The sequence below is a fragment of the Corythoichthys intestinalis genome, chromosome 11, assembly GCF_030265065.1.
Source record: "Corythoichthys intestinalis isolate RoL2023-P3 chromosome 11, ASM3026506v1, whole genome shotgun sequence".
NCBI classification, from domain to species: domain Eukaryota; kingdom Metazoa; phylum Chordata; class Actinopteri; order Syngnathiformes; family Syngnathidae; genus Corythoichthys; species Corythoichthys intestinalis.
In genome coordinates, this window is record NC_080405.1 from 19,582,373 (window position 1) to 19,609,493 (window position 27,121).

The following is a 27,121-nucleotide window of genomic DNA, read 5'->3' on the forward strand; positions in this document are numbered from 1 at the left end:
TTAGTCCACAGACTAACTTCACAGCATCCCTGAAATGAACCACATGTGAGTCAGATGGCCCAGGTTTCTCCCTCTTTATCCAACAAGAGCACAAAAACAGGCGAGGACAAGATGCATCTATTCCTGTAACGCCTGGCTGGACACATTTGAAAGACACGGGGCAACCGTTATTTGATGTGTCACTTTTGCAGATCTTTATGTCTCCTTGTTTCTGAGGTAATACCCCACATTACGAGGGAAGCACCTCGGCTTTAATGGTCTTCTCCTTTTTACCTTTTAAGTGAGCCAACTCGGAGCAGATCAATCAGCGGGAGCAGTCGGGGCATTTGAGATAATCCAATAAAGGTTTATTGCGGACGAGATGACGCAGGGCGAGCGTGGTGCTGCTTAAGTGCACTCGTCTACTCCACTTGATCGCTTGCTTCTTAGCTACAGCACGAGACGCTTGACGGCTCTTAACGGCCAAAATGCCACTTCAAACGCTGAAGGTTCCCTTTTGCAAACCATTGTTCGGCTTGTCTACGGAGGATGTAACATGAAAGGAAACAACTGAAAAGCTTGAGAAACAAGATTATGCCGCTTTATAAATTTGCAAGTTAATAAATTATTATTATTATTATTATTATTATTCAGCTGCTTGACACGGAGAATGGAGATCTGAGTGTCCGATTGGTCTAAACAGTTTTAATGTATCATGTATCATGCATTGTGGTCATTCAGCGTACCTCGTTTATTAGGAGAAAGCAGCGAATAGGCAGGGGCTGTGGGGGAACAGAAGAGAAAAAGGAGAGAGAGACAAAAGTAGCACAAACAACAACAAGAAACACATTGAACGCCTACACTAACTATGAATATGTTGGTGCTATCGTTAGCTAATTGTATTTCCAGTTGACACCATTTTGGTGGCCTGATGACAAAAGAAAGGGGGGTGCTATGAAAGATAAGTGATCTAAACAAGGCAACATAACTTGTTTTCCAAATCCTTTAAACAATGGTGTCCAAATTACAGTCCGCGTGATAACGGCAGTCTGCTGCCCAATTTTCATTGGTCCATACCAAATGATGAAAATATCATTGAATATGGCCTGCAAAAGAAGCTAGAGTTCAGCCGACATTCTGTTGCACTTCTCAGTTTTAACACCAGATGGAGCTATTCACTTCAACAGTGCCTCTCCATTAGCTCAGGGGTCAAAACCGGACATGTTAAAGTCAATGTAGGAAACTGTGTAGGATTTCAGTATTTTGTTTTACATAAATAAAATTGTATTAAAAATAATCCATCGTGGTGAATTGAGCTAACTTTTGTATTTTCTGGACTTTTTTTTTCTGGTTGCCAGACATTTTCTTCATAGTTCTGCAAAGACTGAGACGGCTGGCAGCAATCTTTTGATGACTCCCACCAACCTTCCCAGTCAAAATGGACATCTATCACCGTCAATGGCAGCTAATGAGTTAATACTTAAATACATTTTCAAAACGCAAACCTTTTTACCTTTTACCTTACCTTTTCCTCTGTTAAACAAATAAAAGTGGGTGGATTTCAAGTTGGCCCTTGCATCCTTTGATTTTTCTGAAAGCATCCCTCGGCAAAACCAGTTTGGGCACCCCTGCTTTAAAGTCATATTCGGTATCGTTTCTAAACAACTCCTTCAACTCTAGAAATGGAGGGCACACCTAGAGCGCCCATCTTGTGGCTGTGACCATAAAAAAAAAAACATAAGCCGCAAGACTCCAAACTGTAATAAGTCGCAGGGCTAGCCAAAAAAGTGCAACTTATAGTCCGGAGAATACCGTAGGCTGCGGTAGAAGGAATCTGTCAAAAGATTGTGATCAAGACAGTTTATTAGGAATGCATTTATGATCTACGATGTAGTAGTGTCCAAAAGCACGAGATTCTTCCTCTAACAAGTCGCTGAGAACCCAGATTCAAACACGAAACCTTAAAATTGTGAGATATTTGTTAAGGTAATGCTTCTTTTAATGTCGATTGTCAAGGCAAAATTCTGCGCAGGTAGGCCTACTGTATACAGTGGTACCTCGGCATACGATCGCACCGACATACAACATAAAATTGTACGCGTCTTTTGTCTTGACATATGACGACATGCTTGAAATACGCCGATTAATGATGCCGTCGCAATTCCATTGTTTTCCCACAAGACGGTCTTTTCTTGTGAGAGAAATCAACACGTGTCCCAAGAAGGTTAGTGCAGGTGGTGAAAAAAAGGTGTCGCTTACCATTGAAATTAAGATTGAAATGATAGAAAAATATGAGCGTGGTGTGTGTGTCAGTGAATGTCTATAATCTTGACGGTCCTCCTTCAACCACCGTTCGCCAGTATTTATAAGTTTTGGTGACAATTATTGTAACATGGGCAAGGAAGTCGTCGGCTTCGTCAGGTTTTTAATCATTTATTTTAGAACTTGTGCAAAACAAAACTGCTACTGTCCACCGTAGCCAACGTCAACAACAACAGAACATGAAAAGATAAAGTAAAAACACTTCGTCTCTCGCTCTGTCATCAGTCACAGCAGTCAGGAACAGCATGCAAAACACAACCGCCGCATTAAAAGCCGATTCGTCACATAATAATAATTATTATTATTATATTATTGTTATTCCGATTTGCTTTTATAATTTATTTGTTTTGCTATGTGTAATTGCTATTTGTAATTGTACCAGCAGTATTTATTTAGGATGTAGCGTAGGTTTTTAGGCTGTTGAACGAATTAATCAAATTATAATGTATTCTTATGGAAAAATCCCGCTTGACATACGACCATTTCGATTGACAAACCAGCTCCTGGAACGAATACAATTTGTATGTAGAGGTACCACTGTATATCTTTTATTTATTTATTGTTTTGGAAGTAATTTTTAAAAAATATAATACAGGCCAACTCGATGTGTTTTGGAAGAGTGCAGTACATTAAAAGCTCATCAATTATTTGGTTTTATCATACTTGTATTCAAAACACTGAAGACTTTACATTTGAAACAGTAAACTTTACAGAAGTCTATGAGTACAAAAAGTAATATTTTAAGCAAGTCAAGTCTGTGAAGCATTTCTTTCTCTGGTGTCATTGCTGGAATGTTGATTATCTGCAAGACAGAAAATGTGTGTAAATATTGCACAATATTCAACTTCATCACCTGCTGGCTTCACCTCGTGTCCTTCTTTCCTCCTTACCATCATTCGTCTCCTGCTCAGGGCTCGCGTTGACCTCTGCTGTGCACTGGTGATCATTTGTTTCGCCTCTCTCTCTCTCCCAGAGGACCGTGGTAGTGTTCTGACCCGAGAAAAGCCGGTGGCGAGGCGCAGTCTTTTGGTCGCCCGGACTAAAGGATTGAGAGACTCCGGCGCCACCTCTGGTCAAACCCCAACCGTGACGGGACCCCAATTTACGGCGACCCCCGGAGCCGGGGCGAGGGGCCAGATTTGTGGGAGAAGAAATCTCCGGCTCTGTATGGAGTGGTGCTTTTCTCAGCGGACATGGAGAACCTGGAGCGCTGCACGGATCTGGAAAACGTGAGGAAAAATTTATTATGCACTACATATACCGTATAAACATGATTTTTGCGGTAAATATGTAAAAGTCACTGGAAGTCAACTCTTCATAAAAGTGTAATTTAATGACAACATACAGTATAGTGTAGGGCACAGGTATCAAACTCAAGGCTACGGGGTTTGGGGATGCATCATTTTATGTGGTCCACTACAACAGTCTAAGTGTGTCAACTTGATTTGGTTGCTACACTGCTGGCCAAAAGTATTGGGACCCCTGCAATTCTGTCTGATAATGCTCAATTTCTCCCAAAAAAATGATTGCAATTACAAATGTTTTGGTAGAAATATCTTTTATTTAGCTTGCAATGAAACAACACAAAGGAGAATGGGGGAAAAAAATTAAATCATTATCATGTCATCATCAAAAATATGGGCTGGACAAATGTATTGGCACCCTTTGAAAAATCATGTGATGCTTCTCTAATTTGTGTAATTAACAGCACCTGTTACTTACCTGTGGCACATAACAGGTGGCGGCAATGACTAAATCACACATGCAACCAGTTAAAATGGCTTAAAGTTGACACAACCTCTGCCCTGTGTTCTTGTGTGTACCACATTGAGCATGGAGAAAAGAAAGAAGACCACAGAATTGTCTGAGGACTTGAGAAGGAAAATTGTGAGGAAGCATGGGCAATTTCAAGGCTAAAAGTCAATCTCCAAAGACTTGAATGTTCCTGTGTTTACCGTATGCAGTGTCATCAATAAGTGTAAAGCCCATGGCACTGTGTTTAGTCTCCCTAGATGTGGACGGAAAAGAAAAATTGACGAGAGATTTCAGCAGTGGATAAAGAACCACGTCTAACATCCAAACAAGTTCAAGCTGTCCTGCAGTCCGAGCGTACAACAGTGTCAACCTGTACTATCCGTCGGCGTCTGAATGAAAAGGGACTCTATGGTAGGATACACAAGAAGACCCCACTTCTGACCCAGAGACATAAAAAAGCCAGGCTGGAGTTTGCCAAAACTTACCTGAGAAAGCCAAAAACGTTTTGGAAGAAGGTTCTCTGGTCAGATGAGAAAAAAGTAGAGATTTTTGGGAAAAGGCATCAAGATAGAGTTTACAGGAAGAAAAACGAGGCCTTTAGAGAAAAGAACACGGCCCCTATAGTCAAACATGTTGGAGGTTCCCTGATGTTTTGGGGTGGCTTTGCTGCCTCTGGCACTGGACTGCTTGACCATGTGCATGGCATTTTGAAGTCTGAAGACTACCAACAAATTTTGCTGCATAATGTAGGGCCCAGTGTGGAAAAGCTGGGTCTCCCTCAGAGGTCATGGGTCTTCCAGCAGGACAATGACCCAAAAAGCACTACAAAATGGTTTGAGAGAAAGCACTGGAGATTTCTAAAGTGGCCAACAATGAGTCCAGATCTGAATCACATAGAACACCACTGGAGAGATCTAAGAAATGGCAGTTTGGAGAAGGCACCCTTCAAAACTCAGAGACCTGAAGACCTGAAGAGGTTGGCCAAAGAAGAATGGTGTAAAATTCCAGCAGAGCATTGTAAGAAACTCATTGATGGATACCGGAAGCAGTTGTTCTCAGTTATTTTGTGTAAAGGTTGTGCTACCAAGTATTTGGCTGAGGGTGCCAATACTTTTGTCCAGCCCATTTTTGGAGTTTTGTGTGAAATGATGGTGATTCTCTTTTGTGTTTTTTCATTGCAAGAAAAATAAATGAAGATATTACTACCAAAGCATTTGTGATTGCAATCATTTTCTGAGAGAAATTCAGCATTATCTGACAGAATTGCAGAGGTGCCATTACTTTTGGCCATCAGTGTAGGTGGATTTATTGTAGTGGAAAACCTCAACCAAAATTGCAATTTTCCTACACTTTAAACATGTTTAAATTCCCTTTAAATTTGAATAACACAATAATGTACAGTCACACGTAAAAACAGATTTTAAATGTTTCGGTAACACATTATAATAACTACCCGTTTTACTAGTTAATAGATCATTAGTAAACTGTTGATAAATGATTTATTGTTGATTTGTGAAGTATTTATTAACAGTTTGTTAAGCATTTACAGGGTGTTCTTAACCTGAAACACAGTTTGTGTCGAAACGTTTCAAGTTTTTGTGTGTAACGTTTGGCATTTCTATCTTTTCAGGTTAAGAAATGTCGTTCACTTCAAAAGAAAAGGCCTTTTGACAAGGCATTTTGCAGGCAGCGCTCATGTTGCACATCTAAACAAAATCTGCCATAGAACCAACAAATATTTGTCTTTATTTATTTATTTTATATTTCTTTGTATATTTAACCAATAAAACTTATGACCTTCAACATAAAGTGTATATAGTTTTATTAAGATCCATCAACTAGCATGGGCATTTAGAATGGGGTCAACCATATTGGAACACCCTGTAAATGCTTAACAAACTGTTAACAAATACTTCACAAATCAACAATTAATCATTTATCAACAGTTTACTAATGATTTGTTAACTGGTAAAACGGATAATTATTATAAAAGTGTTTCCAATGTTTTTTTCTAAAAAATATATACTTATATAGAATATAAAATGCAAACACAGGGGGGCTTGTATGCATGCCTGGGACTAAGACAGGAACAACAATCAAAAGCTTTTCCATTCAATGGCAACTAACTTGGTTATCCAAGGTTAGTGAGATTAGATGGTGACCTGTTAATTTTTACGCAATAAAAAATCCACGCCTTGGCTCAATAAAGGATGGTTTTCACACTCATAACCACGTCAACATTCAAAGTGAGTCTGACAGCCCTGGTCCTATGGCATATGATTCTGTGTCCTATGGTCCAATGGCATGCCATTTTACTAATCTTATCAGAATACATTACATTTACATAAATCCATATTATGCGCAATGTATGGACTTGAGGCAAAAGGCACATTCAGTCTTAAAACCATAAAATGCATACATTTCTCATAACAAGGCTGCAATATTGCAAATCCGTATTGCAAGGCGGCGGTGAGAAGGCTTCACCATCGTGTAAATCGTGCTTTAGTTATGCGACTGTATGCAGAGACTGCTTGGTGATTTCCCATGATGCACTGAGCTGCTGCCTCCTCTTTCCCCTCTACATATTTACCCAAACTCACCTCAATATTATCTATCACTAACTTGAGTTATGACTGCCACCACTCTTCTTACTATATCTGTATTATTATGTACAATGTGTGCAATGACTTTCTGTACATAAGAAAAAGAAACATTTTTATTAAAACAATATGCTGTACATGAAAAAACATTCTGATGCATGACCGCCATCACAGTTTTGCTATGGTACGTTTCTTAGGTCAGAATTGAAATTCTCAAAACTACTTGTTCAATCCTCACAACATGTCACACAACAACATGTTTTACCTGCAAAAGCCAGTTTTTGTTTGTTTTTTTTTTGAGTCTATCGCTCAAAATTAACTTCCTGTGTCAATGAACATGTCAGTGCTGTCAGAATGACAAGTCGTTGTTTCATTGTGTATAGACAAGACAGTCAAATTGCAAAGTCATACTCTCAATTGAACAGTTACTTTGGTAGAAGGCTGTGATGCTGAAGATGGTGTACGTAAATTTTGATGGAAATTACAAGTTACACCTTTGTGTGTGGGAAACTGATTGCAAAAGATTCAGTTTACACTTTTACTGTATTTACAATTTCTTGACAGACCATGTTACTGCGATACAGAAAGCAAAAAAAAAAGCACAGAGTGTCACAAAGAAAAAAAAAGCCAACATTAGAAATGTGAATATAAGACAATCGGCACAACTAAACTTGAGTGCTACAGTACTTGTCGGGATTTTTTTTCCCCATTTTTTTCTACACATCTTGTAGAGGTGTGCATCGACACCGCCCTCACGATTCGATTACGATTCGGAAGGCCACGATTCGATTCGATTCGATTCGATTCGTTTCAGAGGGTCACGATTCGATTCGGTTCGAATGAGACCAGGGCTTTCTCTTTCTCTTTTTTTTTTTTTTTTTTTACACACAGTAGCAGCCTTTCACACAGTGCAACATCTGAACTCCTGTGCAAAATCAGTAATAACAGTCACTGTATTTTAGTCACAACGACCCATCAATAAAAATATTCAAGTAAATATTAAAGAAAACGACAAAGAAAATATTCTAGTGCAGCAGCATCTTTATCACAATATCAATCCAGGGATCAGTTCAGTTGCAAACAAAACATCAACTAAATTGCAATGTAGAACAAAAGTAAAATGTAGGCCTAGCCTATCTTATATCTATAATATTTCTCGCTCCCTCTTTCTCTGTTTCAGCCATTGTTATGTTATGTCCTATCTCTCTGCTCTCTCGATTACAACTGTGCTTGTCTGTGACGTTACTCCGGTAAGGAAGCGGATTTGGGCTCCTCGTCCCCCCTGCGTAGAGGTTAGATCTTGTGCCCGAACCCGACCCGACCCGAAATGTTAAGCATTCACGTTTCGGTGGGTCGGGTCGGGCCGCCACGCCGGACTAATAAATTATTAAAAAAGAAAAAAAAAAAATGCGCAGAGGGCTGTGGAGCAGCCCTCTTTTTCTTCTTCTCCTCCCGTTATTTCGTTGTGTGAATGCTTTTATAATTCTCATAAAAATATGTAGACTATTTAAATATTGAGTAAACTTGCGTTTTTTTCCTGCCAACTGAGAATTCGTTACGAAAGACACTTTTATTTACGCACACAAAGGCAAATGTGATCCTTTTGAATCTTCTCCTCTGTGTGTCTGTAAAACCGTGTTTTTTGTTTTTTGTTTTTTAATCAAACTTTCCCAGCGTTATTTCGTTGTGTAAATGCTTCTATAAATTTCACAAAAATATGTAGACTATTTAAATATTGAGTAAACTTGCGTTTTTTTTCCTGCCAACTGAGAATTCGTTACGAAAGACACTTTTATTTATGCACACTAAGGCAAATGTGATCCTTTCGAATCTTCTCTTCTGTGTGTCTGTAAAACCATGTTTTTTTTTAAATATTAAACTTTCCCAGCGTTATTTTGTTGAGTAAATGCTTTTATAAATCTCTTAGAAATATGTAGACTATTTAAATATTGAGTAAACTTGCGTTTTTTGTCTGCCAACTGAGAATTTGTTAGGAAAGACACTTTTATTTATGCACACAAAGGCAAATGCGATCCTTTCGAATCTTCTCCTCTGTGTGTCTGCAAAACCATGTTTTTTTTTTTTATATTAAACTTTCCCAGCATTATTTCGTTGTGTAAAGGCTTTTATAACTCTTATAAAAATATGTAGACTATTTAAACAGTAAGAAAACTTGAAGAAATGAAAATAAATTGCTGCTGCGTTTTTTTTTTTTTTTTTCCGCATCACTCGGCTCGGGCATGCAAATCTATAGTTAATTGATCTGGCCGGTCGGGCTTCAATACCAACAGGCCGTGTCGGGTTGGGCTGGAATTTTTTTAGGCCCGATCTAACCTCTACAAGCTTGCTTTGAATGTAAAGTAGCTCTCTCTACAGGTAAACATGAGAATAACAATACAAATGGGGAAACCAAATCCATTGCATCACCGGAATTGCGCAGGGAAGATTTTTGAATGTACTTATATATTTTAAAATGCGCTGAATCGATTCAGCGTGTTGCCCGCATCGAATCGAATCGTCCCTGCCCCGCATCGGGATGCATCGCCGTATCGATTATTGTTGATGTCATCTTGACATTTCTCCCTGTTGGGCCACAAATTTTCATCCACGTCACAAAGGATGTCTTCTCTTGCTATACAGTATGGAAAGAATCTTTTTGTATGCCTTATCCCGCCTCTGCAGGGATCTGCTGTGATGTCACTGCATGCTGCATTCATGGCATCCAGAAGAGTCATCTGAGTGTGAGGTTGGCAATCATACATTTGCCATCTCCATGTGGAGAAAAAATCTTCTACGGGATTGAGGAATTGAGAGTATGGTGGGAGAAACTCAATTACCATTCGGTTGTGCGTTGCAACCCAATCCCTGATTATGTTGGAGTGGTGGAAACCAATATTGTCCCAAACTATCACAAATTTTGGCAGGTTAAAATAAGTTATGTAAAATAAGTAACAAAAATGCTCTGACATAAGCACACACATGTTGACATATTCTGACAACATTTGCATCCATTTTGCATGTAAAGACTTATGCAATAAAGTAATGACTAAGGGGCAGTTTACATGGTGACTCTGCGACACGAAGACGCAATGACTGTTGTGGAGTGGCCTTGCATTCGTATGGTTTTGGCGAAGACGGAAGGCAAAGACGCAAACCTTGGAATCCTGCCTCCAAAGTGGAAGAATTCGATTGAGGGGGGCTTGCTCCGCATGCATATTAAAAGCTCCCGCGGCGCGGGACAGCGCCAATAACATCAGCACTCGTACATGTCACATTAGGCGTGCGCAGCGGTGCTACTAAACATTAAAAACAGCAAATATGGCGGAACATCGGCTTTAATTTACTGTTTTTACAGTATAATATTTTTAATGTAAATATGTTGAATGTTTCCATTTTTGTGCCTTTTTGAACGAAAGAAAATGCCATTGCTTGGAGTGGACGGACACTCCGGGCATGTTGTCTTCCGGGCTGAGGAGGTCAAAGTGCATCATTCGCTATCGCCTTGTAAATCTGTACTGCCCCCTAGGGCCTTGCATGAATACTAAAATTTTTTCATGCGGAATTGCGATATTGTTCGAATGGAGACGGAACCATATAAATGCAAATATGAAATTTTTTGTCTTCTCGGAGAGTCACCATGTAAACGGCCCCTAAAATGTTGTGGGTGGTGAGACTATTCAAGACCCATGATCGTTTATATTGACCATCCTGACAGATGCAACTGATAATGTAGGAAACAGCAGAGAATTGTACAAACTCAATCATCAATCATGGTTGCTGCAAGATGTTTTTGTCCTACAATTTCTCAAATTGCAAGTTCATCCATTCCAACTGATTGCCATTCTGTTTCCCACTTAACACATTCACTTCCATGACATGAAATCCAGTTTAAGTGGGATGGCATTGAATGATCATGTTTCAGTGCAATTGATGGTGATGGATGTCAAATCCATTTGGAGTAGGAGGTCCTTCCTACTCTAATTATCTATCTAGCGCCGTCAGTGCAGCCAATGAGTTCTAACATTAAAGCCGTGAGAACAGGGTGACCATATTTTGATTTCCAAAAAAGAGGACACTCAGCCTGGCCTCGAGATACTTTAAATTTTTTTAAGTTCACTCAAAGATGCCTTGAAAAAAAAAAGATGCCAAAAAAACCACTGGAATTAAATAGTGATTTAAAAAAAAAAAAAAAAAAAAAAAAGCCTCCTCTGTATTGGCGAATCCTTGAACAAAATAATAGCTGTCTTTTCCATTCTTACTGAACAAATAAATAAACTGAAACAATGTTCTAAATAATACCTCTTCTGTAGAAAATCAAAGAACAAAACAACAAGCAAAAAGCTCATTTCTCTCTCTAGACAAATAATGTAAATCAAACCATAGCCTCAAGACTATCACTACAATTGTCATTGATAAATTGTTATTCCCACTCAATTATTATTCTCATTGTGTTCTAGATTGCACACAAACAATAACCGAAATAACCTGACAAACAATTCAACCAGCTTTTCAACCTGTTTCCAAGTGTAGCAGTTCAAAACTACGTATCCCATAATGCCAAGCGCAGCTCACCGCACTGACAGCTAGCACCGGTAGCCGAGGCAAAAGTCCAACATTGCTATAAAAGTTTACAATAGTCGGCAGCGTAACGATGCGACACCAAACGAGATTTTACAGATCATACCAGTACAAAGCTCAGACAGAAGTCAACAGTTGTCGAAAGGTAGGTTTAGCAAGTGTACATACCGATAGCCTGTGAGCTCCTCTCGTCACGACTCGCGAAGGTTTGTTTGTGAATGAGAATTGACAGTTGACACCATGATAAAGCCAGTCTGTGACTGAGCACGCATGCTCAAATTTGTATCCACAGTAGAATAAAGGTATTTTCAACTTTTAGGTACATGAGCATTTAATTATATACGTATCGAACACAAGTCTTAACAACTGGGCAGGCAGGCTCTTTGGGAACATATCACAGGCCGCACAGTACCGTAGTATTCTGTGCAAATCGTCAGTCAAATTAAACCCGACATTAGGGCGGCTGTGGCGCAGTTGGTAACTGAAGTTGTCCTTGGACCGAAGGGTTAGCGGTTCGATTCCCGGCTATGACCGCCCACTGTCGAAGTGCCCTTGGGCAAGCCACTGAACCCTGATTTGCCTCCATTGGGTTGACAGCGCCTTGCATGGCAGCAGCCCCATTGGTGTTTGAATGTGTGCGTGAACGGGTAAATAAATGTGTGCGCTTTGGGCATGGTAACCATGCAGAAAAATGCGCTATATAGGTACTGTCCATTTACCATTTTTATGAATTTAAAAAACCCCGCCGGACACCCCGGACAGAATGTGAAAAGTGGACATGTCCGGGCAAAAGTTAGGTCACCCTATACTGTATTAGAAGAGTAGGAAGGTTGTCGATTTGTTTTGTTAGTTTGAGCGTGAACAACAACAACAACAACATCAAAAAAAGAAGAAATTGCAAGTCAGCCTATTTTACCTGAATTTTTAAGTTTTGATGGAAACCTTACAAAGTCAAAGTCACCAAAAACTCAAAATATTAAGTGAACATTTGTTGGAATTTTGGATGGAAATTGAATTTATTCTTATTATTTTTTATTTGAAGTAAAATTTACTTAAATTTGAATGAAATTAGTTAATCCAATCAAGATTAAAACCTGGATTTTCTCAATGACAGCACAATACATAGACGACTGAGCTGAACAGCCTAACTGATAGGATGTACTTTTTTTTTCTTTTCTTTAATTGATTGAATTTATTTCGAAAACATGCATCACATTATGGATATTCAAGAATACAAACAAAACATAAGACTTGAAAAGGAGTAGGAAGAAGTAAAAAAAACAAAACAACTTATGAATATGAATCCTACCCCTTTGTCCGCTACATAATCATAAGCATGAATCAGACAAAATAAATACAATTCATGACAGTTCAATAATGCCTTAAGAACAATGGTTGGCATCACTGAACATTTTCTCAACATAAATACTATCATTCATTTCTAAAATTACAGAAAACAAGATCTTTGTATTTTCTCTTAATCACGCTCAAATTAGCGCTTATCTTTAGGTCCTCGGTAAGTTTGTTCCACAAGTCCACACCACAAATTGAAGGACAAAAGCTCTTTTTTGTTGTACGGTGCTGGTGTTACATTTATATAGGAAATTCTTTTTCTTACAAGCATTTTTCAGATCCTTTATGATCCATGGTTTATTATCATGTTTCAAATTAAACTTATTTCTTCTTATTGGAGAGTTTTTGTAGTATAAAGATATAAATACCTGTAAAAAGTATTCATAAGCCTCATCAACATTTTTCTTGCCATATAAAAATTCCCAGTTAAACTCTTGCATCTCATTTTTTAGAGAATTTATGGTCTCTTCTGTTCTACACCTTGAATATTTAATTATTTGTTTTTGTTTCAGTACAGCACAGTCATATATAACAAAGATCGGCACGTGATCCGAAATATCATTGATCAGTAATCCACAGTTAAGACTGCTTCCCATGTGGTTAGTGAAGATGTTGTCAATCATTGCTGCACTATGAGCAGTTTTTCTGGTAGGCTTTATTATCAGTGGATATAACCCCATACTAGAAATGGTCTCTATAAATTGTTTTATGTTTTCCTTCTTTGGACGAGTCAGCATTGAAATCACCACACAGAAACATGACCTTGCTTGTTGTGGAAAAAAAATTCTCTAAACTGTTCCTGAAGATGTCCATATTTGAATTAGGCGCACGGTACACACAGCTTACAATCACATTTTTCTGTTGTTCTAAATACAATTCCACAGTCAAACATTCTATAACATCAGAAATAGTGTCATATCTTCTCATACCTGATATTTAAGATGTTTATCAATGTACAATGCAACACCTCCTCCTTTTTTATTTGTTCTGCTTAGAAAATGTGGCTATCGGTTCATTTTTCCCACGGTGATCCAAGTTTCTGAAACTGCTATGACACCAAAGTGTCTTTATAGCTTATTTAAATAACTTTTAATGTGTTGGTAATTTGCCTACGAACTTCTTGCATTAAAATGGAGTATTGACAGTCCATCCTCTTGAGAAAATGATCTTTTAAACTGACTTCTGTATAGTAGCAACATTTGTTGCATAACTGGTCCAAAAAATTCAAATCAGGATCAATGTCTTCATGTATGTTCATTTTAATTATTCATTTGATTATGACCTGTGGTTACATGAGGGTGGCGCTGTGTTGTTAATAGTTTTCCAACTCCTCAATGTTTTTGATGACAAGCGCCTTGGCATCTTCCAGAGCTCCATTCAGCTTAATAAAGACTTTGCAGTCCACGTTGATTGAATTTTTCTTTGTCATCTCAAGATTCGTGCTCTTCTGGCAATGTCCGCATTTTTCTTTGTGAGGTGCTCGTTCACATAGACATTTGTTCCTTTGAGCATTTTTCCTTGTTTGAGCAACGCATTTTTGGACTTCCTGTTGAAAAAGCGGATTATAATCGCTGGTTTAGCATAATTTCTTCTCCTGGCAATAGGATGACAGACCTCGATCTCAGATCGACTGATGGAGATGCCTTTGTTGGTCAAGAAGGCGATCACCTGTTGCTCCAACGATTCTGCCTCGGTCTCGGTTGGTTCTCCCCTGTTCGCAGTGGCCATTTGGTGTCTCGGCGCGGGCGTACGAACGGGGCCTGATCTCCAACCCGCTCACGATAGCATCGTTCATGCGGGAATATTGCTCGAGATCATCCAAGCGTCTCTCCAGTAGGGCAATTTTCTGATCTTTCTCCTTGTTTTGTCTTTGCAACTCTTATATGTTGCCCATAAGTTCCAGTATTTGCTTCTGTTGAGCTGATATAGTGGCAACTTTGTGGGTTAAAAAGGTCAGTGATTTCTTTATTTCCATCACCTCTGGGTTTGAGTGATCCCCACCTAGTTTTGCTTTTTGCGCCATGTCAGTAGTTGTTGCTTAGCTATTAGCTTAATCAGCTGTTTGCAGACGGCTGCGGTGTAGTTTCACCGGTAAATCTACTGAACAGACAAGCGTTGATCTTTCATGACGGGGAAAAAAAAAAAACAACCTTTGACAGTGTCTCACAGAATTTAACATTTCAAGCATTTGACACAAACTTCCCAATTCAAGTTTTCAGGTTTCATTAAGTTAATAATTCATGTGTTGTGTGAATCCAAACTAAACCATATTGACTTTGTGAAGAAGCACTTTTTGACACCGCTCTCATATTGGTTCCCTTTAGACTGTTCAGTTGTACTTAATGTGGCGTCCGCCGAGAATACATCTGTTTGAAAAATGCATTGAATGCAAAGCTCTCCCCCAACCCCTTATTGTCGTCAGTAGAAGCCCCCCCAAGAGTCCAGCTCTACTTAAGGAAGTTTCCCCCTCAACCCCTCCTCTCCAGAGTTTATTGTGCCACTAAGCAAAGTGCTTTTTCATGAGGGGATTGCTAATGAATGTGTGAAGTACTGTATTACAAAAACCTGCGCAACATGAAAAAAAAAATGCCCTTATAAACTCTGCTAAGATTTTTCTGCTCTATAATTAAAATTAAATTGCACTGTCTTCAAATAATTTGCATTTAGTTACCATGACGGTGATTAAAGAGAGCCGGATGAATAAGGGTGACACACAAAGCATAAGTATAGTTTTTAACTGTCTAATTGAAAATTAATCAAATATATATAAACAATGATTTAATAGCCTACCCTTTTGATCAGTTTGGAGGTTTTGCTTTAATTTTCAATGCATCACAATTGCCCCCCTGTCGTCAAACCGTTGCTCCTCCCGAAACAATCCAATGTGTAATCAGCATCATTCAACGGGCAATATGATGCATTGTCTTTTGAAAGCGCAGCATTAATTCATAAAAAGTCAATTGTACACACGGTTGAGGAGGTAAAGATTAAAACATTCGAAGCTAATAATAAATCAAACATTGATCTTCAGGGAGGTTTATTTATACAAAGACTCAACCCTCTCATCTTATCAAAGACAGACTTAACTGCTGCTATTAGAGCCTTAAGGGACCCTCCTTGCTCTTTACGTTAATTGCCAGGTTTGGACTGAGGCCATTTCGGATCAAATTGATCACGCTACTATTCTTACAGGCAGGTGGGCTCTTACTGTGACACAAAAAACAAGTGCCATTATTTTGATACAGGAATTGAAAAATCTCAGGTGAATGGAGTGTAAAAAGTATATATGTGTCCATTTAAAAACATCCAAGCTATTCCAACGAATCTGCAACCAAAGGAAATCAAATATATCAATGCAGAATGGAATTTAACTGTAAAAGACATTTTCTACCAGAAAAAAAATTGTCCTGCACGTCGATATGTTTGAATTTTTTCTACCAGGAAAATTTGTCCTGCACGTTGATGTCATTGCAAAGTTACAATTGTAATACAATTCCAAATATTTATTTGAACTACCTAGAACACTCAAAGATGGAATTTGTTGCCTCTTCCCACTTCCTAAAATTAGATGAAAACTTTAATCATTTACAAGCTTAATATTATTTTTTACATCCAGTGAAGAAAATAAGTATTTGAACACCCTGCTATTTCGCAAGTTCTCCCACTTAGAAATCATGGAGGGGTCCGACATTTTCATCGTAGGTACATGTCCACTGTGAGAGAGATAATCTAAAAAGAAAAATCCAGAAATCACGATGTATGATTTTTAAAAAATGATTTATATGTGTGATACAGCTGCAAATAAATATTTAAACACCTTAGAAAATGAATGTTACTATTTTGTACAGTAGCCTGTGTTTGCAATTACAGAGGTCCAAGCTTTCCTGTAGTTTTTTTACCGGGTCTGCACATACTGCAGGTGGGACCTTGGCCCACTCCTCCACACAGATCTTCCTTAGATCAGTCAGGTTTCTGGGATCTCGCCAAGAAACACTGAGTTTAAGCTTCCTCCAAAGGTTTTCTAATGGGTTTAGGTCTGAAGACTAGCTAGGCCATGCTAGAACCTTGATATGCTTCTTACGGAGCTACTCCTTGGTTTTCCTGGCTGTGTACTTCGAGTCATTTTCATGTTGGAAGACCCAGCCACGACCCATCTTCAATGCTCTGACTAAGGGAAGGAGGTTGTTCCCCAAAATCTCACAGGACATCGCCCTGGTCATCCTCTCCTTAACACAGTGCAGTCGTCAAGTCCCATATACAGAAAAAATACTCCAAAGCATTATTTTACCAACCCCATTCTTCACAGGAGGGATGGTGTTCTTGGGATAGTACTCATCATTCCTCTTCCTACCAGCACTATGAGTGGAATTAAGACCAAAAACTTCTATTTTGCTCTCATCTGACCACAAAACTTGCTCCCATGAATCCTCTGCATCATCCAAATGGTCATAGGCAAACTTAAGACAGGCCTTGACATGTGCTGGTTCAAGCAGGGGAACCTTCCATGCCATACATGATTTCAAACCATGACGTGTTAGTGTATTACCAACAGTAACCTAGGAAACGGTGGTCCCAGCTCTTTTCAGGTCATTGACCAACTCCTGTCGTGACGTTCTGGGCTGATTCTTCATCTTTTTTAGGATCATTGAGGTTTAACATGAGGTGATTTCTTGAATGGGGCTCCACTTCGATTGAGATTGACCGTCAAGTTTAGCTTATTCCATTTTCTAATGATTGCTCCAACAATCACCAAGCTGCTTGGTAATTGCGCCATAGCCCTTTCCAGCCTTGTGGAGGTGTACAATTCTGTCTCTGGTGTCTTTGGACAGCTCTTTGGTCTTGTTGCATGTTTGAGTCTTACTGATTGTATTGGGTGGACAGGTGTCTTTATGCAGCTATTGACCTCAAACATCTGATTCAGGATAATAAATGGAGTGGAGGTGGACTTTTAATATGCGGACTAACAGGTCTTTTAGGGTCAGAATTCGAGCTAATAGACAGGTGTTGAAATACTTATTTGCAGCTGTATCACACAAATAAATTGTTTTTAAAAATCATGCATTGTGATTTCTGGATTTTTCTTTTTAGATTATTCCTGTCACAGTGAACATGCACCTACAATGAAAATTTCAGATGCCTCCATGATTTCTAAGTGGGAGAACTTAGAAATAGTTTGAATACTTATTTTCTTCACTGTATTTGTTTTAATCATTCTTCCAACAATATTTGAAGTCTGTATCCTAAAAAATATAATAACAATTTAGTCAACACATAGAGACTAATTTGTCACTAATGTGTCACCATTCAGAATTTATTTAAGCAACCATATGTATTCCTCCTTTTGTATTTAACCCAGAGTGCCCAAAATTATTTCACACGTGACTAGGGTTGGGCATCGAGCATCGATGGGAACCGGTTCTAATAGTCCGATGCTCCCGGAATCGTTCAAAATTTTAAATTTTGATTCCTCGTTTCGATGCTCTGACCGACAAGTGGGGAAAAAATTGCTCAAATTCAGAGACTGGTATTTATATACAAATTAAAATTAGCCCTGTGAGAAGTTCATTTAATCAAAAAAAAAAAAAACATCGAGAAGTTAAGACTTTAATATAAACTATGCATTTTTTTTTACCCTGCATTTTTTTTTACCTTGCCACTTAAAAGAATCGGAATCGAGAATTGTTCGGAACTGGAATCGAAACGTGGAATCGGAACCGGAATAATTCACTTTCAAACAATGCCCAACCCTACACGTGACCAAGACTTTTCTCGAATTTACTCATGTTAGCTTTCCAGGGGTTAAATAACTCAAACTCAGCACCAAGTATTGCACATTGATGCTTGTGACAGATCGTTTGTGTGACCAAAAGGGGGGAAAAGATATTTTAATGTCAAAGGAGCTCTAACGTTTACATTTAAAATGATATTAGAAAAGCAAAATAACAAACTTCGTTTCATCCCCATAAGGTGGATGAAAGATCCATATGTCTGTGATCGGGCTGGAACTGAAGGTTGCAGACCTCCGAGTTAGGCATAATGAAACCTAACAGACCAAATAAGCCATGTTGCAAACCTCCATCCTTTTATCGTGTCCTATAATTTCTTACCATCATTATGTTATTGCTATTTTTACAATAACTGTGTGGTAAGTGGATTATGCATAACCAAATGAGGTTTTGTTGGTCTTTCATGCAGACCATGTTCAGCTCTCAGTAACTCAGTTAATGTGAGTAAGTGTGATTGCCGGACTGGATTCATAATGATATTGTAGGTATTACTATGCATAATGCGGTGTGTTAATTTATTTATATAGGACTGTAGTTCCCTTTACTTGTGTCATATTATTTACATTCTATGAATGGAGAAATCTTTGGATATGAAGTAGTCCTTTATTACTGCAGACAAAAAGAATGAGAACGAATGACCAGGCAAGCATTAAAGAGCTCAGCTGAGGAAGACGCAAAGACACTGAGCAGAGAAAATCAGGTTTGAAGTAGTCATTTCCAGCAGAACAGTGAGGATAATACAGTACACTTAAAACATTGCCAGCAGATTTTCTTTGAAAATCTTTGCAAATGCATTGCACAGTCAGAGTGCATTTATACAAGAATGAAGTGCTTCAGATGCTTCCCTTTCTGCTTTAGCAACGAAAAGGCAACATCGCAAAAGAAAGATTTAAGGAGAAAGGAACGCTTTGGGTGCCCAGCTCACTTGCTAGTCATGAGGTGATGTCTATGCATGCCTGCGGCCTTGCTTGATAGAGGCCAGCAATTTCCAATATCCTCACAAAAAGCAGACAGCGTGCTGCGGTTAGAAAAAAAGGGGCCCTCACCGCGTTGTGGTGTGTCCGATGTGAATTGGGTTCTGTCGGCCAGGTTCTCCACGCTGCCAGCGGCCGTGACGGGGCCGCGTCCCTCTCGCGCTCCTCCGCGAGGTTTGATGAGCTTCTTCATCCGGTCGGCAATCCAGTTAGATTTCCTTGGAGGACAGAGTGCAGAGTGATGGCCTTCATACAATGCAGCGGACAGCGTGAAGTTGTGTTTATAGTATAAGTAAAATAATTCATATATACACTGCTCCGTAGCTGTTTTTTGAAGCTATGGTTTTATATAGATTTAACACTATACAGACACTGGTGTCCATGGGGTGGGGTGGAGCGCTCCCCACACACAGTTAATATCCATTTACATCTGCATTTATCTGCATTTGAAATTTGGAAGGTGACAACCTTGTCAGAGTGTAAAGTACATTCTGTAACTCACAACAAAAGAATCGCGTGTTTGAAAGAAAATAAAAACCTTCTTCTCGACAGGCAATCCATTTGTTGAAATGCGCTACGTTTATTGTAAAAACTAGTCATACATCATTCCCGAAGTGGGACCTATAGATTCAGTCTACAGCAGGGGTTTCAAACGCAACGTTTCTAGAGGCTTCCTGAGAGAGAGTCCAGGCCAACTCAAGTATTCCACAAACCAATTTTCTCAGGGCGTATTCACACCAGTAAAGTCCATAGTTCACATTCTTTGGTCCGCACGAAAATACATTTGGTCCAGACTTTTTTGGCACGGTTCCTTTTCACATTGCAACTTTAGGAAGCGATCCAGAATTTGACAACAAACCTACCCATGTGCAAACATTGTTCAGTCATTGGACAAAACGGTCTGGGCGGGGTAACAAGCTAAAATACGGAAGTAAACCATCATGGAGCGCCGGCTTGCAACACTCGGCTCATAATGATTTGTTTGAGCCAGTTAAAAGCTTTTGCAGGAAATTTTGACCAGCATATTTTTTTATATCTTAGACATAGATGGAGTTTGAATTCTGTGGGAGGGGGGGACAAAACATATTGATGACCCTGAAATGCAGTGTCAGAAATAAAATTACAAGATATATACTGTATGTATATACATCTTGACGCTGTTCGTGTTCAATCCTCGCTCCAAGCTCACTTGTTATTGAAGCTTTTGAAAGTTAAGGTTTAAAGAAATTCTGAATATCCATCTTACGTCCTCAAGTGTAGTTTTGGCTAAGCAAAGCAAAGGACCGTCTCTAAGGTGCTAGTCACATGCTATGTTCGAAAAATAATCTTGAATCTTTATTAAAATACTTTGTAGGATTCTTGTTGTTTTCATCCATTTTTTGGTTTGTTTTATTGCTATATACCTTTATAGACAACATTATACCGGCTAAGTCTTTGTTTTAAATTCATATATCGGAAAGTCAATCATATGCAATGATATTTATGGGCCACAAAGAGGCGGGCACTGCCCCGCTTGCATAACATCAATCTCTGTGTATTAGAAGACATTAAAGCGCTTTTCACACACACACATATCCCCTGAAATTCCCATGTAAGGTGACGCGGGATTTACTCGTCTCATTGCTTTCACACATGTCCCGAGAATAAAGCAGGTTGGACACTTTCACACACTTGTCCTGTGTTGACCAATGGTGCTCTCTGTACGGGGTGGGCTGCTGGCACAATTTTATAACCCGGACATTACGTCATTATTGCTCGGCATCGGCTGTCACAGTGTTGGTCGAATCGTGTTTTTTTCCACTGGGAGCATTCCCGACATCATAACTTGAAGTCAATTCAAGCTCGTCCAGACTCTATTTACGCACAGGTGATCCAAGAGATGGGTGCCGAGATATTAACTTGCTGGGCGCCATTCGACACCTCTGCCACCCTTGTTTTGACATCCCTTACTTTGTGCTGGTATTTGAGTGTATTTTTTTTTGTTGTTCTATTGGCTATTTGCCTACTGCCGAGGTTAGTATTATTGATCCCCGTCGACCTACTCTCACAGACCCATTGTGTTATTCCCCCTTTTCGGCGATCGCATGTTTTTGTTTGTATTTAATAAACCCTTGAACATATCTTTCCATTGTTTTGTGCTTTGAGGTACAACCTTGTTTCTTTAGTTGTGATCGGCAACAAAATAAACCACACATTTCCAAAGATGGCGGATGGACTCTCTTCCTCGACTCTACAATCTAGTAGCAATTTAATTTTGTCATGTTTTCAGTTTGATTTAGCTATTTCCAGATTGCTATGTTGACAATTGCGATGTTTGTTTACTGCTTTTCGTCTTACTGCGAAGAAAGCGGAAGTAACGATCGGCCCCCGCCATAATATTTACGTCACCAGCCATCGTGCTGTGACACGGGAATTTAACGCTTGCTTTTGCATAAGCCTCATCCCGGGACTTTCATGGGGAGGCGAACCGTAAAATGTCCGCAAAATCTCCGTGTCAGTCGACCCGGGAAATTGTGTTCACATACAAGGGCATCCCGCTTAAATCCCGCGATTCCCACAGTATTTCGGCGTGTGTGAAAGGGGCTTAAGTCTCAACATTTCTCCATGTTGGATCCTGACTCATGTTAGCCGACAAACTGCTAACCACAGACTGCGATGCTAACCAAACAACATTTCCCATAATGCCTGGAATGTTCTTTTACAGAATACCTTTCAGTAAAGTGTATTGCTATTCAGGGCCAGGCAATAAAAATAATACAAGAACAAAATAAAAGTAGAACCATTGAAATAAAATGTATACCCTGGGCTTTTTATATGAATGGTTCTGCTTTCATTTTCTATTTGCTGTGGTTTTCTGTCGATAACATAAGTCACTGAAAAAAGCAATAAATTGTTGATGTTAAACTGTAGAACCCTTTTCAAACTAGCAGATGCTAAGGTAAATACACTAATGAAGCACATGTTTATTAATTTAATGAATGATAATAAAATGTCATGAGGTCAAAAGTAAAATTCTTTGCCCAAACCCATTGTTTTTTTCATCAGGCATTTTTAAAGTGTTACTAATTTAAATTTTTAGCTTTGTTTAATCTTTTGTACGGCTATGTTTAATACTTACAGACAATTGATAAACACAAACTGCTGGTACTTTAATGTGGATACTATTACAATTTTTTAAATGTTGATTTTTTTCCTCTGTTAAGCCAATTGCCTCAGTGTTACCTAAGCTAGACACAGTATAGTGTTCAAATGCATTAATAAACTGTACTTGGCCTTCCAAGGCGAAGGTTGCACATTGGGCTCCAGAACTCTGTATTGGTCCATAATCTTCTCCACCAGCTTCTGCTTCTCCCGGCGAAGCTCACTGAGCTTCTCTCTGTAGGAGTACACAAAACATCACTGCAACATTACATGCATTTATTGTCATATCATCCGTGGCAATATCCCGTCAATAACGTCGATCAAATGACTTTTGCTGTGCTGTTGCAAGACGGGAGAACACAATAAAAGTTGGCTTAGTGCTGCTGATCAAGGTTTCAGGCACGCACAAAGCAGAACAGTGCTGAAAAATAGCCTGCAACTGCAGACCTGCCTTGGATGATAAACGGCCCAGGATAAAAAATAGTGAAGCAAAAAGTCGCTGACACTCCCGGCTGACTGTTAGTTGCCGACGCTCGACCGTGGGCGGAGAAGCTCGGCCACGTTAGGAGAGGTCAGCGGGGTTCAGCGCCGGAAAATGGAACGTAAAGTTTAGTATCCAGGCCCGTTTATTCTTGCGCTAGCGGTGCAGCTCTATTGTGAGAAATGTCAGCCGTTTGGAACGTAAGTGGGAGTTCACATTTATAGACTCTTATTTTTCCCACAGGATGAAGTACACTTTGCTGGTCTGCTACTTATTTCTATTTTATCGAGGGAAGCAAAAATCATTTTATGAAAACACAGTTTCTGGAGCAGTGAAATTTTGCCCCCAAAACACTCAATATACTGGAAATTTGGTCTTTTAGCTTCAGATTTTTTTTAACGCCTGCATCTAATACACATCTGAGAAGACAGCAATATTTGTAACAAAAAACAAAAACAAAAAAAAAACAACAACAATGTTTAGTTCAGTAAGCAAGTACCAATTGTTTAACTCAAACCATTACTTGTGTTTAAAAACTGGCACATGACTTGTGTTTTGTTGTTGAATAAAATACACGAATGCTATAATTTCTTGGGTATACTATTTTCTTGTGTACACTACACACACTCGACTCCTCAAAATATCCTTTAAAAATAGTTTATACGCTCCCTTCTATGCTCAGAAAATTGAACATGGTAATATCTGCATAGTATGTAATATCTAAATATTCTGTTGAGTTTTTCAACTGAATTAAATTCCTTCTCTATTTCATAATTTTTCATTGGAGTGCTAAAACTTCCGAACCTATGTATGCATGAGCTGCTTACGCGATAGTGAGAAAGATGTTCGAAGCTGATTAAAACATAGATTAAAACATCTATAAAATGAAAAATATTGGGGCCAATGTTGGGATATGAATAATATACATTGTATTTTTCAGACTATAAAGATGCATAAGTGGCTCAAAAATGACCCCGTGAGTTTGTTTTGTTGAAATATCTTTGTAATAAAAAAATGTTATCGTTCCATGTTCCAGGTATTCCTCAAAAAACATGTTTTTGATATAATTCTATTCACATTTTTAATATACCTCTTATACATTTGAAGAAATTGTAATTTTTAAAAAATGACCCACATGCATTTTCTATGGAATCCAATGGGAACCTTTGGTTATTATTAAAGATGCATACTAGTATAAGGCAGGGGGAGCCGAAATGGCGGTATCGGTATCGACGAGTACCAACAAAGACGACGCCGATACCATTCACCGGTCCAGTATTATAGCATTTGACCGCAGCCTTTTTTCCTGTCTCTGTGACATGTGTGATGACACGTGAACACCAAGCAGCTATCGCTATTGGCCTGCTCCAATGAGAGCGGGCCAATTGCCATTCTTGACCAATGCCGGGGCCTCTTTTTCTTATGGAGGAAAAACAAACAAGGAGAAATGGCAGCGGTCGGGAAATATTTCAGCATAGAAATCCCGTCGATTACAATCAACGGCTGCATGCAAGATTTGCGGCCTGAAAGTTTCGAGATGTGGAGTTAAATCGGCCAGTTTCAATACCTCGAACCTGATAAAACGGTAGAAGACGAAACGTGAACGAACACATAGAGTTTGAGGCTGCTCCAGCAGGACTGCTATCCTGAGGAAGGGCGCTGGACAGGACAAACAATCTGTGGTCAGTTATTTACTTTTGTTGTCTTTTACTGAAAGAAATCCAGCAGAAATGTGGGACTTGTTTGCAAAGTAGGGTTGCCACCTTTCAGAAATAGAAATAAGGGACTCCCACCTCCTGCCCAAAGCCGTTCACGCGACGAAAGAAGGAAGCTGATAGAGAGACAGAATGTTGTGGTCAGTTATTATTACTTATAATTGTTAGCGTCCGCAAATGCGGAAACAAAGTTGGAGCTTGAAGCAGTCAACAAGTGGGGGATGCGTACAAGGTATTGATAATTGCAAACAAAAAACAACACGCGATCGCGGAATAGTAGAAATTACAAAAGGGGTCCGTGACAGCAGGTCGACGGGGCTCAATACCACAAACTCGAAGGTTAACTAAGACGATAGGCAGCGACCCAAAAAGCCAAAATAAAAGCACTAAAATATCTGCAGAAGGTAGCGGTTACAAACGAGAGCAGCACACAAACAGAAAAAACCCAATGCGTACCAAGCAAATGTAGCGGGACTAAAGGCAAATATCTCGGGAGCCTTCTTTGAGATCACCCGTGCTTAAATGCCGTGTTGATAAGCCTGCATTGGATTCAGGCGCGACGTCTGGAACGCACCCACTACCAGCTCTGCCACAAAACACAATCTAACCAGCAGCAGAATGTGACAATAATTTCATGAAAGTTGCACTGTTTGGCCTTTCATTCAGAGTTTATTATTATGAATTCATTTTACTTTCTTACTGTGGGGCTAGTATTATCCATGTTTTAATTTCACAAATGTAGCTCTATTTTGGCCTTTGAGCGCAAAAGGTTTATATAACTATTGTCTACTCGGGTTTAGTAGACTATTCACTTTCTATTCGCCACTTTCTATTCCGCAAAGGTAAGCAGCAGCCTGACAAAGCCATGATAGCAATGATTTCACATCCAAGTGTGTAGCTTTTTGGAAAAAAAAAATACTACATATAATAAACGGGTGGTATTGGTATGGTATCGGTATCGGCCGATACTGCACAGCCAGGTATCGGTATCGGGGCCCAAAAAATGGTATTGGTGCAACACTAGTTAGTAGTTATTATCAACTTTGGCTGTTAGGAAAAAATAGAAACTGTAGACAACACAGACTAGGTGTCACCTCTCAGGAAGAAATTATATTTGGTCCTTTAAAAAAATTAGCATATTTTGATAAAGTTCATTATTTTCTGTAATGTACTGATAAACATTAGACTTTAATATATTTTAGATTCATTACACACAGCTGAAGTACTTCAAGCCTTTTGTTGTTTTAATATTGATGATTTTGGCAAAAAAGTCAAGTAAAACCAAAAATCCCTATGTCAAAAAAATTAGCATATCATGAAAAGGTACTTTAAAAAAGCTACTAACCTAATCATCTGATACAACGAAATAACTCAAAACCCCTGCTAAAGATTCCTCAGGATTTTAAAAACTCTCAGCCTGGTTCATTACTCAAAACCGCAATCATGGGCAAGACTGCCGACCTGACTGCTGTCCAGAAGGCAATCACTGACACCCTCAAGCAAGAGGCTAAAACGCAGAAAGACATTTCTGAGCGAATAGGCTGTTCCCAGAGTGCTGTATCAAGGCACCTCAGTGGGAAGTCTGTGGGAAGGAAACCGTGTGGGAGGAAACGCTGCACAACCAGAAGAGGTGATTGCACACTGTGAAAGATTGTGGAGAAGGGCCGATTCCAGACCTTGGGGGACCTGAAAAAACAGTGGACTGAGTCTGGAGTACAAACATCCAGAGCCACCGTGCACAGGCTACAGGTGCCGCATTCCCCAGGTCAAGCCACTTTTGAACCTGAAACAGCGACCTGACCTGGGCTACAGAGAAGCAGCACTGGACTGTTGCTCAGTGGTCCAAAGTACTTTTTTCAGATGAAAGCAAATTTTGCATGTCATTTGGAAATCAACGTGCCAGAGTTTGGAGGAAGACCGGGGAGAAGGAAATGCCAAAATGCCTGTATTTTCGGTTCCTTACTCTGGTATAAAGCTTTGGAACAAACTAGATTCTGCAGTGACCAGCTCAGGGTCATTGGCTGTTTTTAAGAGGAGGTACAGTATAAACAAACCTTATTAAATAATTATGTTGCTGACTCAAGCTAACTCTTGGACATAATAAGAACTGTACAAATGTTAAATAATGTCTGGGTGGCAACTCAAACCTGAGGCAAAACCCAGTGTACCCAAAACAATGGAAGGCAAAAATAAAAGAGGGAAATAAATAAATAAAATAAATAAATTAAAACAAAGGTGACTCAAAGCCAATGTAAACAGAACTTACAAGGACATATCATCTGTTGGCTGTAAATGCACAGACAAGTGACTTCAAATTCTGTAACGACATGGAACTGGTCGATTGGCCACTGTCCTGCCCAAGAGCTTTACAATGCGGTCAGAACCTGGACAACGCGCCTTCCCGGAAAACACCTTAAAGTCTGGATATTGTGGAGGA

At 39.3% G+C, this 27,121-nt stretch overlaps 1 protein-coding gene across 1 annotated transcript in view; it reads right to left on the reverse strand.

Annotated features, from left to right (window-relative positions):
- Positions 1-1,868: 1,868 nt before the first annotated feature.
- ccdc88b (coiled-coil domain containing 88B) overlaps positions 1,869-27,121 on the reverse strand; it is a 148,280-nt gene continuing 123,027 nt past the window's right edge. Inside the window, exons 24-27 of the mRNA XM_057850799.1 lie at positions 22,616-22,723; positions 19,420-19,565; positions 3,192-3,521; positions 1,869-3,103 (exon numbers count right to left, since the gene is read on the reverse strand). Of these exons, the coding sequence (XP_057706782.1) occupies positions 3,051-3,103; positions 3,192-3,521; positions 19,420-19,565; positions 22,616-22,723 (637 nt within the window). The 3' untranslated portion in view covers positions 1,869-3,050. The remainder of the gene's footprint in view (positions 3,104-3,191; positions 3,522-19,419; positions 19,566-22,615; positions 22,724-27,121) is intronic.